The sequence below is a fragment of the Mauremys mutica genome, chromosome 2 (assembly GCF_020497125.1).
Source record: "Mauremys mutica isolate MM-2020 ecotype Southern chromosome 2, ASM2049712v1, whole genome shotgun sequence".
NCBI lineage: Eukaryota > Metazoa > Chordata > Testudines > Geoemydidae > Mauremys > Mauremys mutica.
The window spans coordinates 133,368,160-133,382,649 of NC_059073.1; the positions used below are offsets into that span (position 1 = coordinate 133,368,160).

At 50.2% G+C, this 14,490-nt stretch overlaps 1 protein-coding gene across 1 annotated transcript in view; it reads right to left on the bottom strand.

The window, feature by feature from the left end:
• Positions 1-10,822, bottom strand: part of ADGRA2 (adhesion G protein-coupled receptor A2) — a 116,448-nt gene extending 105,626 nt beyond the window's left edge. Inside the window, exon 1 of the mRNA XM_045003455.1 lies at positions 10,447-10,822. Coding sequence (XP_044859390.1) covers positions 10,447-10,685 — 239 coding nt within the window. The 5' untranslated portion in view covers positions 10,686-10,822. The remainder of the gene's footprint in view (positions 1-10,446) is intronic.
• Positions 10,823-14,490: the final 3,668 nt, after the last annotated feature.

Genomic DNA, 14,490 nt, shown 5'->3' on the forward strand with positions numbered 1-14,490 from the left:
AAACACAAGGCTGGGAGGCTACAGGCTCTACCTGCCTTGGAATGCTCTGCAGACGCTCGCTCCCGCCAGCCCATCATGCTCACACCAGGGATGATCAGGAACACATGGGGAAGGAGCAGCTGCTCTGGGACGAAAGTCAACATCCTCCCAATGCTGGGGTGGGAGGGGAGCTTCCCACTGGGCACCCACACAGGCATCCTTCACTCGTGGGGTCTATTCCCAGCTCGGCCACTGACCAGCTGTGGGTCCATGGGTGAGTCACTTCCCCTCCCCATCTGCAGAACAGGAACAGCAGCACTGACCTACCTTTGTGAAGCTCTGAGATCTATCTTTCATACTTATCTGATGCACTATCCTCACAACACCCCTGTGAGGTAGGGCAGTGCTGTTTTCCCCATTCTACAGAAGGGAAACGCAGGCACACAGAGGCTAACTGATTTCCCCAAGATCACACAAGGAACTTGTAAGAACATAAGAACGACCATATTGGGTAAGACCAATAGTCCAGCTAGCCCAGTATCCTGTCTTCTGACAGTGGCTGGTGCCAGACGCTTCAGAGAGAATGACCAGAACAGGCAATTATCGAGTGATCCATCCCCTGTCGTCCAATCCCAACTCTAGCAGTCAGAGGCTAGGGACCACCCAGAGCATGGGGTTGCATCCCTAGCGATTGATGTGCCTATCCTCCATGAATTTATCCAATTCTTTTTTGAATCCAGTTATACTTTTGGCCTTCACAACATCCCTTGGCAATGAGTTCCACAGATGGACGGTGCTTTGGGTGAAGAAGTACTACCTTTTGTTTCTTTTAAATCTGCTGCCTATTGAAATCATCAGGTGACTCATCATTCTTGTGTTATGTGGAGGGGTAAATAACACTTCACTGTTCACTTTCTCCTCACCTTTTGTGATTTTACAGACCTCTATCATGTCCCCTGTTAGTAGTCTCTTTTCTAAGATAAACAGTCCCAGTCCTTTTAATCTCTCCTCATATGGAAGCTGTTCCACACCCCTAATAATTTTTTGTTGCGCTTCTCTGTGCTTCTTGCAATTCTCATATCTTTTTTTTGAGACAGGGTGACGAGAACTGCATGCAGTATTCAAGGTGTGGGTCTATCCTGGATTTTGGTATTATGATATTTTCAATCTTATTATCTATCCCTTTCCTAGTGGTTTTTAACGTAAATTTAGCTTTTTTAACTGCTGCTGCACACTGAATGGATGTTTTCAGAGAACTATCTGGGTTGACTCCAAAATCTCTTATGAGTGATAACAGCTACTTTAGACCCCAACATTTTGTATGTATAGTTGGGATTATGTTTGCCAATGTGCATTCCTTTGCACTTATCAATACTGAATTTCATCTGCCATTTTGTTGCCCAGTCACGCAGTTTTGTGAGATCTCTTTGTAACTCTTCGCAGTCTGCTGTGGACTTAACTATCTTCAGTAATTTTGTATTGTCTGCAAACTTTGCCACCTTGGTGTTCACCCCTTTTTCCAGATCACTTATGAATATGTTGAACAGCACAAGTCCCAGTACAGATCCCTGGGGGACCCCACTATTTATCTCTCTCTACTATGAAAACTGATCATTATTCCTACCCTTTGTTCCCTGTCTTTTAACCAGTTCCTGATCCATTAGAGATCCTTCCCTTTTATTGTATCACTGCTTACTTTGCTTAAGAGCCTTTGGTAAGGATCTTGTCAAAGGCTTTCCACTATGCACACTCGATCACCCTTGGCCACATGTTATTTGACCCCTCAAAGAAGTCTAATAGATTGGTGAGGCATGATTTCCCTTTATAAGAGGCACGTTGACTCTTCCCCAAAATACTGTGTACATCTATGCATCTGATAAGTCTGTTATTTACTATAGTATCAACCAATTTCCCAGTACTGAAACAGCCTGTAATTGCCAGGATCGCCCCTGGAGTATGTTTAAAAATTGTCATTACATTAGCTATCTGCCAGTCATCTGGTACAGAGGTGGCTCAGCTATTGGACGGATCCTGTGTGTCACTTAGGATTAAATCAAGAATTCTCTCTCCCCTTATGGGTTCCAGGACTAGCTGCTCCAAGAAGCAGTCATTAATGGTGTCTAAAAATTTTATCTCTGCATCCTGTCCTCAAGTGACATGTTCCCAGTCAACATAGGGATAGCTGAAATCCCCCGTTATTGTTGAGTTTTTGTTTTTGTAGCCTCTCTGATCTCCCTGAGCATTTCACAATCACAGTTTCCCTCCTGGTCAGGTGACCAACAGTATATTCTTACGGCTACACTCTTATTGTTCAGGCATGGAATTTCTGTCTGTAGAGATTTGATGGTACTGTGTGAGTCATTTAAGATTTTTATTGTATTTGACTCTATGCTTTCTTTCCCATATAGTGCGACTTACTCTGTCATTCCCATATATTTTGTACCCTGGTATTACCATGTCCCATTGATATTCGTCATTACACCAAGTGTCTGCAATGCCTATTATAGCTATATCCTCATTTAATACCAGGCACTCAAGGTCACCCATGTTAGTATTTAGACTTCTAGCATTTGTACACAAGCACTTATGACATTTGTCAATATTTAGTTGTTTGCCTTCATGTGATGTAATTGAATAGAACTCTTTTTAATCTGTTTCTCTTTAGTTCCTATCTGTACTTTATCAACGACCATCCTTCCCTCTTTACTAGGATACGAAGTATCCCTGTTAATAAATCCTTCCCTAAGAGATGTCTCTGTCTGAACCCCTTGCTCCTCTGCACTTCTCAGCTTTCCCCCAGCCCTCAGCAGTGGAGGAGGGACTTGAACCCACGTCTCCCAAGTGCTAGGCTAACATCCTAAGCACTGGACCATCCTTCTTCAGATCCTCTGGTGACAGAGCACTGTACGGTCTGTAATCATACTATGGGTCTGTCTGTGTCTCAGCGTGTCTTGGAGAGCTCAGTCTCTGGTTCATTGACTCCCCACCGCCACTGGCAAGCCTGCCAACCAGAGGGCCAATTAGTGCCAGCTGTGGTGGCATTTTCGCTCGTCCTCTGGGGGACGGGCTGAGACCCACCAAAGTGGTTTCACACAGGCACAAAGGAGCCATGAGGCGGGAATAGCTTGCAGTCACTACCAACTTGGGCCAGACTCAAACCAGAAAAACTAGGCAGGGAAATGACTCTCTGGGCACTGCTGTGCAGAGGAACTCTGTGCGGCACCAGCCCAGCCCAGCATGAACCTAACAGCTTGCACTCAAACCCACTGGCAGAGCGGTTACGTGTGCCAGAGATCAGAGCTACTCAGCAACCCCATCTCGAGCAGGTCTCTGCTATACAGGGGACAGACGTGATGACTGAGAGAAGACCCACTGAGGTTCATTTCAGAGAGGGGTCATGATAGTTGCTGGCCAAGACATTTCCTAACAAAATGGAAGCTTGTTCAAATACACATAAAGTACCCCTCCTCCAAAGACCAGCCTTCCTCACACCCACCTCAAAGGGGTCTAACAACTTTGGCATGCTCCACAGACATGTCCTCTTTACACCTTGGGCAGGCACTGGAGGCCGAGGAGGAAGCTGGCAGAATGAGCCCTCACGTCCACATGTGCTCTACCGTGCAATCTTCTTAGTTCCAGTTCCCTAGCCTTGCCATGATTAAATCAGCGTGCGAGCCGCCAGAGTCTCTTTGCCTTTGGGAGACGATTTTTTCAAAGAGAAGAAGGGGAGAGAAGGGGGAAAAAAGCTGCCACAACTGCAGCCCAATAAATAACAAATAGGAGGCTGAAAAGGGTTTCAGAAAGAAACCATCTGCGAGGCCCAGGATAAACAGGACTCAGCGAGGCCAGTTCAAGTAGAACTGGAAATTGGTCATAAGTCGAAACCCTATATTCCCCCAGACAATATGCAATTTTGGTGCAATCAAGCTGTGCGCAGAAATGAGGCCTGCTCTAGAATTCCACATCTGGAAGAGGTTTGGACTCCTGCGTGTGTAACAGCAGGGTTGGCTGTGGCCTAACACGGCTATCTGTGTCTTGTTAAGAATACAGTACTTTTTCCATTAGGCTATTAGCACAGAGGTCATTCCAAGGGGGTGGGAATTAAAACCTTATTAATACAGGTCTGAAAGGGCCCCGTCACCTCGCAGCGCCTTTGGACGAACATCAGAAGTGGCACGAGAGGCAGAACTGCATTCTCTCTTCACCCACATCCCCCAGATGGGGCGATGTGCGGCCAGACTGAGCGGAACCCCATGTATATTGTGCTGGACTTTATAACAGAGCAGCGGCATTCACACCATAAACTATGGCTGCAAAAGAGGTACCATTAGAAGCCCAGTTTTTGATACACAAATATCAATCAAGTCTGGTTGCTCCTGGATGATCTCACTCACAAAACCCTCAAAGAGCCTTCTCATGCATCTCCACTACCACGTACCAGAAAGGTCAGGGAGGAGAGAGAGAAATTCTGCTTCACTGGGCTCACCTGCTTGGAATCTAATGCACAGGAGTCAAATTGTGAAACCAGATTTTTATTTCCAAAGTTATCAACATTTGCAATAGTAACGTGGGCATGGACCATCATGAGCAGACAAGCGGTTTCCCTAGAGAAGTTCTGGGAAACCCACAACTTGGGCCATTTCAAATAAGTGACCCATGCAGGAAGAATGCATTTTAGGGAACCCTCCAGCCCTGTCTCTAAGGAAAGGAAAACAGTCTGGCGAGCCTAGGGTGTTTCTTCCATTACTAATCCACAAGGCTGCAGCTTGGATAATGGCTCTTTGTGCCAACCAGAGTAGCTGTAAAAGCCCCAATACATGCCACAGACCAGCTCGTATGGCACACACAAACACCTATGTGTGCACCAATACATGCATGTATGCAAGGGCAGGTGAGAGACATACATAAACAAGTGCTAACTGGCAACTTTTGTTCATACTAAACTAGGATATTAGTGGCCTAATACCCCTTCCCCCTTTGTACACTTCCCCCAGCATGTGAGCGTGCCTGACCTTGGGTCGTGGGTGCTAGAGAAGAACATTAGCAGAGGCAGGTTTCTAATGGCTGCACGCTGAAGAAATTGCTTTTTTTTTTTTTTGCAATAACAAAGCACAAAAGCTCTAACCAGAGCCAACAACATCCCATACCTGCAGCTGTTCCATTTCCTTAGAAATTGACTCCAGGTGACGGAGTTGCTTTGGCAAGAGGACGGAGCCAAGCCATGCAGAATGTCGTGCTAAGACAGCTGTGGCTATTTAAGACTTGACCCTGCGAGATACAGAGCAACTTCGATTTCCACAGCCTTCAATGGGACTGGAGGGTGCTGGGCACCTTGCAGGATCAAGCCCTTAGCCATGCTGCTCCCCTGGAGTTGCAATGGTCTGCATGGAGCCTCCCGGGCACAACGTGAGGACTTCAATCAAATGGCAGAGCAGACAATCCCCAGCACTCAGCATCCCCGGTTCTCGGCACATCAGGCCTCTTCCTTTGCCAGAGACACTCCATCACATGGAGTTAATTTCTGTAGTTAAACATCTGCTGGCATTTCACTGGTTTTGCTTCTATCTATCTGCGTAGCACCGATCCCCATGGGGGAGCTGGATGGAGAGAAAACGAGCTGTACTTTCTCTAAACAGAAGGCTTTCTAGGAGCATCAGCCATGCATTATAGACACGGCAGGAAAACACAAAACGTGGATTCTGGTCCTCTCATCCACATCACTCATGCCACTATGGAAAGATGCTGCCTAGGCTGGAGTTTAATCCATGGAGGTCAACCCTCCAACACCTGATGGAAGGCTTTAGAGGTGGCTCTGCCTCTGTGCCTGGTTCTCTCTAACCCTGGTTTCCATTACTGGACACATTCACATGGAACCAGGATCTTGAATGCACTGGCTCTTATCCACCACTGCTGCTTATTTCCTCCATGCCTTCCCTCTGGCTCCGGTGGGGAGAACTGTGATACCAGCGAGATGTCTCACTTGAAGGGTGAATAAGGAGCCGTGACTGCTGAGACTCTGAAGCCACAAAGATCTTGGCTCCGTCAAACACCCCTAGCGGTTTAAAAGAAAAAAAAGAGAGAGAGAAACTCAAAACATAAACCATCGGGGCTCTTACAACATCGCAGGCCATGTTCTGGCTGCGGGTCATGCACAGGCATGGGTGCTCCCCATTCTGGCTGCAGCTCAAACATGCTGGTCTCCCCCAACTTCCGCAGGCAGGCAGAACAGCAGAGGAGCGATGCATGGTGGGGCAGGGAGCGTGCTCCATGTGTCTTAGCACGTACTACCCTGGCCAGGGCACATGCACCCCTGTGCCATACCAGTTACATCACTTTCTGGCAGGAATAACTTGCTTGGGCACAGAAGCAAGACAGAATTAGGGCTGGTCGTTCAGGCCTAACGTGTCCCTGTATTCTGGCCAGACCTGAAGACGACCAGAATTAGGGCCCTACTTTTAAGTGCCAAGTGTTATTGTTATTGTTCTAAACAAAATGTACCCAAACTTTCCCACGAAGAATCAGCTGCTCTACAACTTTATCTAAAGAGTCTCTCCTGCAGAGTTACTCAGGAGCTTTGCCCATAGATCTTCCCCTGTCAGATCCTTCAGAATGGGTTTGAAGTGCAACTATTTTTTCAGCAGTACCACTCATTGAGAAATAGACATTAGTCACGTTGCTTAATGCAGGACTGGAAGGCGTTCAGATACGACCGTAATGAGAGCAGTGTGAGTACCTACAGAGAACGGAACGGATGCCCTGTGACTCTCAAGGGCCAACTGCTGCTTTCCTACTTTAAATCCAACGGAAGACCAAGCCACTACGCCCTCATAATCTAAACGGGCCGCTCATCAACTGGAAGCCTCTGGTTTTGATTTTTCCATCTGGAAAAGGTTTAGAATAAATCACGTTTAGTGTTGGACACTAAAGTCTGGGGTCACTGAATATTTGTAGCTTTCTGCCTGTGTTTGTCAGTTTCATGTCAGATTTGAGTGGTGCCCCTTAATGTTCATTGTATGGTCAATCAGGCTTTGCTACTTTGCATTGTGTGCTGTCTCTGTATGACCCTATCAGCAAATGAGCGTCTCCTTCCGAGAGCCAAATTACTGAAAATTAACTAATACCTAGCAATGTTAAATCAGTGAAAGACAGACTTCAGAATGCCCTTTCTGCTTTCACCATCCCCGCCACTCAGTGCGGTTTGGTTCTTTCCTCCTATACAGCATTTCAGCAGCAGCTAATAAAGTCCTTTAGCCACATATCCAAGTCCCAGTTCAGCAAAGCATCAAAGCATGTGCTTGTGTGTTTTGTTGAATAAGGCTGGACTACTGAATCAGGGCCCCAGTGCACATTTGGAAGAGGCAGGGATGTAAATTGAAAAAATATAAAAATAAAAAGCAGTTTTCTCTGGGAAGTGAGAAAAGTGATCAGATGTCTTAACAGAATTTCTGAGTTATGTATGGTGGTAATTAAAGGAGAGAGTGGATTACATACGGCAGATATCACTGTTAATTATGAAAATCACTGGTTTTATTTTGTTTTGGGACTATTTACAGTAGTATTATTGTAGTTATATCTTTAGTGTTGTCTTTGTGGGAAGATTTTCACATTGCCAAAATAGGTTATTCTATGTGTACACACACACACAGGCACACCCACTGGCCAAGATTTCCAAAAAGGACTAGAGAATCTGGATGCTTCATTTTTCAGGGACCCAGCTTGAGATCTCTGAAAGGGACCTGGTTTTCAGAAAGCCCCGAACACCCACATTCTGAGAATCAGACCCTTTTAAAGCGATACAAGCTGGGCACATGAAATCACTACTTGCTTTTGAAAATCTTAGCCAATATGTCAAGTATGCTAGAGCACAGGCTAAAACATGGCTGGGGAGATAAAATGAACTTTATGAACAGAACCCCAAACGTGTCAGGTGCCAGAGTGCAGTAGGCTTGCTTGCTAGAGTAACCCCACCCTTTCTGAACTTGAATGATCCGCACAGCCACTGCACGCACATGTCATGGCTTTAAAAACAAAATCCCTTATTTTGTAATTTAAAAACAAACTAATAAGCACACCACCACTACATACCAACAGCCTTAACAAAAATTGATGCAAGAGTAAATCCAAACCAGAGTTAAACACAGAACAAGAACATTGCTTGGCTTTTTAAAAATGGCTCCACTGCCTATATGCTGGAACTCAGAAAACATGCCCCCGTCCTACAAACACTTATGCAAGTGCTTGACTTTATGCACTGTAAATAGTCCCGTTGACTTCAATAGGACAATTCACAAAGCACACACCTGCAGGTGCAGGGACTCAATGCATATGCTTAACATCACACCCTGCGAGCAGTCCCAGTGAACCCTGCTTACTGCCTGTATGGCTAAGCAAGTGAAAAAGCCTTGGCAGGATCGGGCTCTAGATGAGCATAAAGTACTATTAACATTGCCTCAAATGACAAAGTGGGGTTCTGAGGACTTTTAAGACAAGTTTCAACTGTGAGACCTCTTCTGTGCATACAAACCACTGAAAATCAAGTGTTACAATGAAAAGACAGATGGAACTTTTAAAACTTTCCCTACTTTACATTACCAGATCAAACTGAGGGGAGGGGAGCTATTTTAAGAAACCTGTGCTTTATTATTTCCAGTGGAAACAGTTGTTTTCAAACAAAAGCTCTCTGTGTAAAGCCCCAGATGTTGCCAAAGGAAAAGGTGGAAATGAAACTGACTATAAACCAAAGTGAAACTGATTTCACTGATTTTCAGGCCAGGCCTGCACTAGGAACTTTTGCCAATACAGACCAGTAGGAAACGGGACCCATCCTGATTCAAGGCCCACTGAAATCAATGGACCTCTTTCTACTACCTTCAGTGGACTCTGGATCAGGCCCACAAAGAGATTTTTTTTTTTTTTTTTTTACAGTCGTGCCCATGCCTATCTAGCCACTTCCATTCTTCCAGTCTTCTTAAAGACTCTGTCTGACCTGATACGAACAGGGCTGAGAATGGACAGACCTTATTCTGGTGAGTGGTGCTAACGAAGTCAGTGGAACTACTGGCTTGAGCACAGGCTGCGAGACTGGGCCCAACGAGCGCACCAAGAGTGGCACACTTGGAAGTCGACAAGACCAAGACACAGTTGGAGCCTGAGTTGCTTCCCGTGGGTTTTCTGTCCTCCCTGCCTGGTGCCTTCTTCCATGTCACAGATGTTCTAGGAATGGCCTCCCATGCCCCGGCTGTGCTTATGCAAGTTTCACACTGGTGCATGCTCCGCCATTGGGCGCACTCAGACCCCATGGCAGCTAGAACGCTGACAGCACCAGCTCCCATCGTCACCCCCTGGGTACAGCTGTGATGATGGGAGATCCTAGGAAATCACGTCTACTGATGTACAAACAAGGTCTCTGTGTGCAAGGCTCCCATGCACAGCCTCCTCGATTCACCTCACCTCCAACATAAGTGGGCCCTAGTCCCGCAACCGAAGTCATCATCATCCCAATCACATGCCTGAACTCTCAGCCCCCTTTCTCCCCCCGCTCCCCGAAGGCAGGGGCCTGGCCCGGTCATTATGTGGTTTGGAAGCGGCGCCTGCTTATAGCCCTCAACAAACAAACACTTCCCACCGTCCCCTCTGGCCAGGGAGCGCTGGACCCTGGATTCCAACAGCCCAGCAGAGTTTACACACAGGAAAAGCGTCTGGCCTAAGGGAAGCAAAGTGACTGGTGGAAAAAAGGGAGATGTATGTGAGAGTGTTGGGGGGGGGCAAGCGGAGGGGCTGGCAGAAGGAGAACTTTGGGGGTGTTGGGAGCAGTCACTGGGAGGCACTGGGTGAGGTGTTGGGGGAATGCAGAGAGAGGCACAGGGGTAGGCAGAGGAGTCATTCTGGGTGTGTATGGGGCAGGTAGGGGGAATCAGGGTGGGTGCTGGGGGCAGGCAGGAGAGATCGGTGGCTGTTCGGGCAGTAGTTCTCAAACTTTTGTACTGGTGACCCCTTTCACATAGAAGACCTCTGAGTGCGACCCCCCTTATAAATTAAAAACACTTTTTCTAAATACATTTAACACCATTATAAATGCTGGATGCAAAGCAGGGTTTAAGGTGGAGGCTGAAAACTCAGGACCCCCTATGTAATAACCTGAGGAGTCGACCCCCCGTTTGAGAACCCCTGTGTTAGGGGGATGGTGGGTGCTGGGGGGTAGGTAGAGAGGGGCACACGGGATGTGGGGTTGGCAGGGGGAGTCACTTTGGGTGCGTAGAGAGCAGGTATGGGGGGATGCAGGCAGGGGGAGTCTGCGGCTGTTAGGGGTACGGACAGTGGGTGCTGGAGGAACCAGATAGGGGGCACTGGGTGCTGGACCAGGCAGCGGGAACCAGGGGCTGTTGGGTGCTGTTGGGGTGGGGGGTGGGGGGTCCCGGCAGCCGGGACTGTCGCTGCCCGCCCGCCCAGCCCGCGCTCGCTACTCACAGGGTGACCGTGGTGTTGGGCAGCAGGCGGGGGTCGGGCGGCTCGGGCAGCTCCTCGGCGCTGCAGATCACCTTCCTGCGGGCCGCGCTGGGCAGGCCCAGCCCCTTGGGCCGCTCCCCCACGCACTTGCAGCGGGGGGTCTGCGCGGGGCAGCTGCGGGCGCCCCCCGCGCACAGCCAGGCGGCCAGGCAGAGCAGCCCGGCCGCGCAGCGCATCCTGCGGGGCGGCCCCGAGCCCATCAGCCCATCCTCGCCGGGCGCCCCCGAGCCACGAGACGCCGCCCCCGGCCGGGGCTCCGCTGGAGGAAGGGCCCTGGGCGCACAGGGGTGCGGGCCCCCTAGAGCCAGGTCCCGGGCGCAGCCATGTGCAGGGTCCCGGCTCCTTCCCAGGGGCGCTCCGCCCTCACGCGCCCCCGGAGCCGCCCCGGCGCCTGGCTGCCTCCCGCGACTGCCCGGTGCCCTGCGCAGCCCGCGGCATGGTCGGGGGGCTCGGGCTCCGCGGCTGCCGGCGGGGAAGTGTCCGGCCGCTGCGCTCGGGATGGGACCTAGCGGTTTCTGCGGCTGCCGCTCGGGTCCCTCCCCTGCTCCGCCAGGCTCGGCTGCGGGGCCCTAGCGCCGCCCTGCTCCGGGAGCGCCCAGCCCGGCCCCCTGCTCGCCTGCCCCCCGCCTCCCCCCCCACTTCAGCCCACCGAGCCCCTGGGCTCCGCCCCCTCCAACCCTCCGGGGTTCCTGCGCCCCAGCGCTCCCCGACACATCTCGGGGCCCCGCGGCACCCGCCCTCCCGGGGCTCTTCCCCGGAGTCCCCGACGTCCTCCCCCACCAGCCCCACCGAGCCGCGAGGGGCCTGCCGAAGGTGCCCACCCAGAGGGCCTGTGGAGAGGGAGCGGGAACCTTCCCCACACACCCGGTGCGCAGCCCTCGGGCGCTGTGTAAGCCCCCCAGCCAGACCTGCCCCCACTCTGCCTCCAAAGCCAGGCGTGGGCAGTGTGTTAAGAGCACTCCAGTTCCCTCACCCCACAGCACTGTCCCCCTCCCCAGTGACTTGGCTGCTGGGGCTGGGTCAGAGCTGGAGCCAGGAGGATGGTTTTCCCTGGGAGGAGGCATTCTGTATCTGCAAAGTTTGGGGAGGGCAGCATCTGCTCCTGTACAGCAACCATCGGGCCAGGACAGTTTGTCCATCCTGCAGCATTTGCTGTAGGCCACTATTGGACTCTGGATAGCAGATGAACCACATCCTGGCACAGCACCTGGCAGGTTACCGCCTAGCAAGGTGGAAAGCATGTCCATCTGCCCAGGAGACAGAAGAGCTGAGCCAATGGGCCACAAGCCAGTGACAGTGCAGCCTTCCAGGACACTGGTGTAGCAGTGGGTTGAGCTGAAGCTGAATGATGTAGTTTGTGATAGGACCTGTAGCGTGAAGGAGGTGTTGGTGGCACTAAAGATTGAGGCAACCCCCCTTATTGGGCTATTGCACCATCTTGGGGAGTCTGACAACCACTGCTCCCTCTTCCTTTCCAACCGGCTCAAGTCCTGTAACACAGCCATCCCTCCACCCTTCTGCCTGGCTTCCCACTCAGCCCCACATGCCTTATCCAGCAGGTTCCCTTTTCCTGCTTCACTCCCGTTTTCCTCCTCAGGCCTGTTTTCTAGTTGCATGCCCATGTGGCTGGAGAGCTGCTGGGGTGCTCAACACCTTGAGAGTCAGATCACTTGTCTCAGTGTCTATAGCCAGACTGAGATGCTTAACTGTGGGCGGTGAAGCACAGTGCCCATAATCTGTGTGAATGTCCTGTTGCTATTCTTCACAGGTACTGCAGTAGCGCCTGCGAGGCCCAGTCATGGGCCAGGACCCCATTATGCTAGGTGCTGTACAAACACAGCACAAAAGGGATGGTGCATGTGGACTGAAGGCAGTATAGTGAAGGGTACCACGTGCTGGGAAGTAAGAACTGAAAGGCATTTCTGCAGTTCACTTTGTGGTCTGTCTCTTCCAGCCCCTCTTGGCTTCCACACTGCATGCTTTCAAGTGTCTGTTTGCTTCAGTGGTTTTCATGCTAACTTCAATATTGTTCATCCTGTGTCCCACTGTTGGAAGCTGGCTTTGGTGTTTCCCCCTCATCTCCCAGTACAGGGGGCTTGTGCTTGCTGCAGCCATAGCCCACTGGTGTTTCAAATAAAAAGGGATCAAAAGAGGGCAATGAACTCTTGAAGAGCCCCAACATGAGAGAGGAGGGAGTCAGGGCTGGGGAAAGAGGTCTCTGCAACTATGACTTCTCCCAGGGTATGTCTACACTACAGGATTATTCCAATTTTACAGAAACTGGTTTTTGGAAACAGATTGTATAAAGTCGAGTGCACGCGGCCACACTAAGCACATTAATTCAGCGGTGTGTGTCCATGTCCGAGGCTAGCGGCGATTTCCGGAGTGTTGCACTGTGGGTAGCTATCAGGGCCCACTAATCCCTCCTGAAGGAGAGAGAATTTTTATTCCTTCCTTTCCCTACACAGATCTCTGCCGTGGGCTGTTTGAAGAGCAGCTCACTGCAGGGGTAGGGTAGGGGAGCGGACTCACAGCAGCACAAAGGCCCAAGCTGCTCACATAGGCTTCTTCACGTTGGGGACACAGGCAGGTGGATTTTTAGCATAGCTCTTTAGATGCATAACCCCAGCAGCTGGCAGAGTGTGTTTCAGCTGATCAGGAATGGCAAGAAGCCAATGGAGCAGGCAAAGGGACCCAGAAAGCACTCAGCACCTTTCAGCATTGGCCCCCTAACCGCTCTTAGTCTCATCTGTAAAATGGTGATATTGACCTACCTCACTGGGGACAGTCATTCTAAATTAATAGCAGCAAAGTGCACTGAACTCCTCAGGTAGCAGGAGCCAGGTAAATGTAAAGGGTTACTGTAACGAACCTGTTACTGTGAAACTGGAACAGAATGCAAGCACAGACGAACCCACTGAAAGGAGCAAAGTACAGCTGCAGTTCCCCAGCCCATCAAGAGACATTGCTCCAGGGAGGCAGAGCTGGGAGAAGGAATGATTTCTGTAGAACCAGGTTTCACAGTGAACCCACCTCTTTACCAGGAAATGCTGCAAGGGGCCCCCAAGCCTTTCTTGTCTGCTGTCAGCACCTAGCCAAGTGCTAGTGAACTCTAGCACTAGAGACCAGCGAGGTCCAGCCAGTTATACCCTCCTTGGAAACCAACATCCTATTTGTCCCCCATTAAATTGACAACAGGACTTAACTGGTGTTCACCCTAGTCAGCCTGAGAAGGGTTATTCTAATATGGCACATGAACACCCTTCCCTCCCTGAGCGAGCAGAGCGAATGAGCACGCAGGTTTTATGTCTGGTCAGTCAAGCTGTACAGTGTATTGCAAGTGGGTATGGCCCTGTGCTTAGCTGACCAGCCCCCACGCTGCTGCCTGGGGCCCAGCCTGCATGCCAAGTGGAGTCTGACACACTCCTCACTAGCCAATCAGTTTTTAAGGTTTCATTGTAATGACTCAAAGACAGAAAACGGCAGGGAACAGGCTTTATCTCACTGAGGAGTCAGCTCTGTTGGGACTGGAGCCTGTGGTTGCCAGGGCTCCTAAATGGAGCTTTAAGCCTTCCTTTCCAGGGAGTGACTATCACAGCAGGAGGCAACTTAACCTGAGCCCACCACGTACTTGGTGCAAATGAGCTTTTCAAAAACACTGACACTCACAGAAGTGTTTCCACCTATCTTTTTGTCAGCTTCTATTAGAAACAGCCAGAAGAGACAGACACGCACCCCATTCCGTGCTGCAGATGAACCCCAGGTTGCATCAGTGATATTGACTGAACAACAGGGAAACGGACTTTGAGAGTTTTAAACAAAGCTAGCCATTTCTGGAAAATCTAGCCCTAGCGGATTAAAGTTCTTTCACTCCTAACCTCCAGTGTTGCTAGTAACAAAAGGAAGGTATTTTGTTCCTTTGCGACATGATTTTAAGTGACAAGGCCCCTGGGAATTTCAAAAAACTACCACCCAAAGCAGAAAACAAGGGCTCAGTCCTGCAAA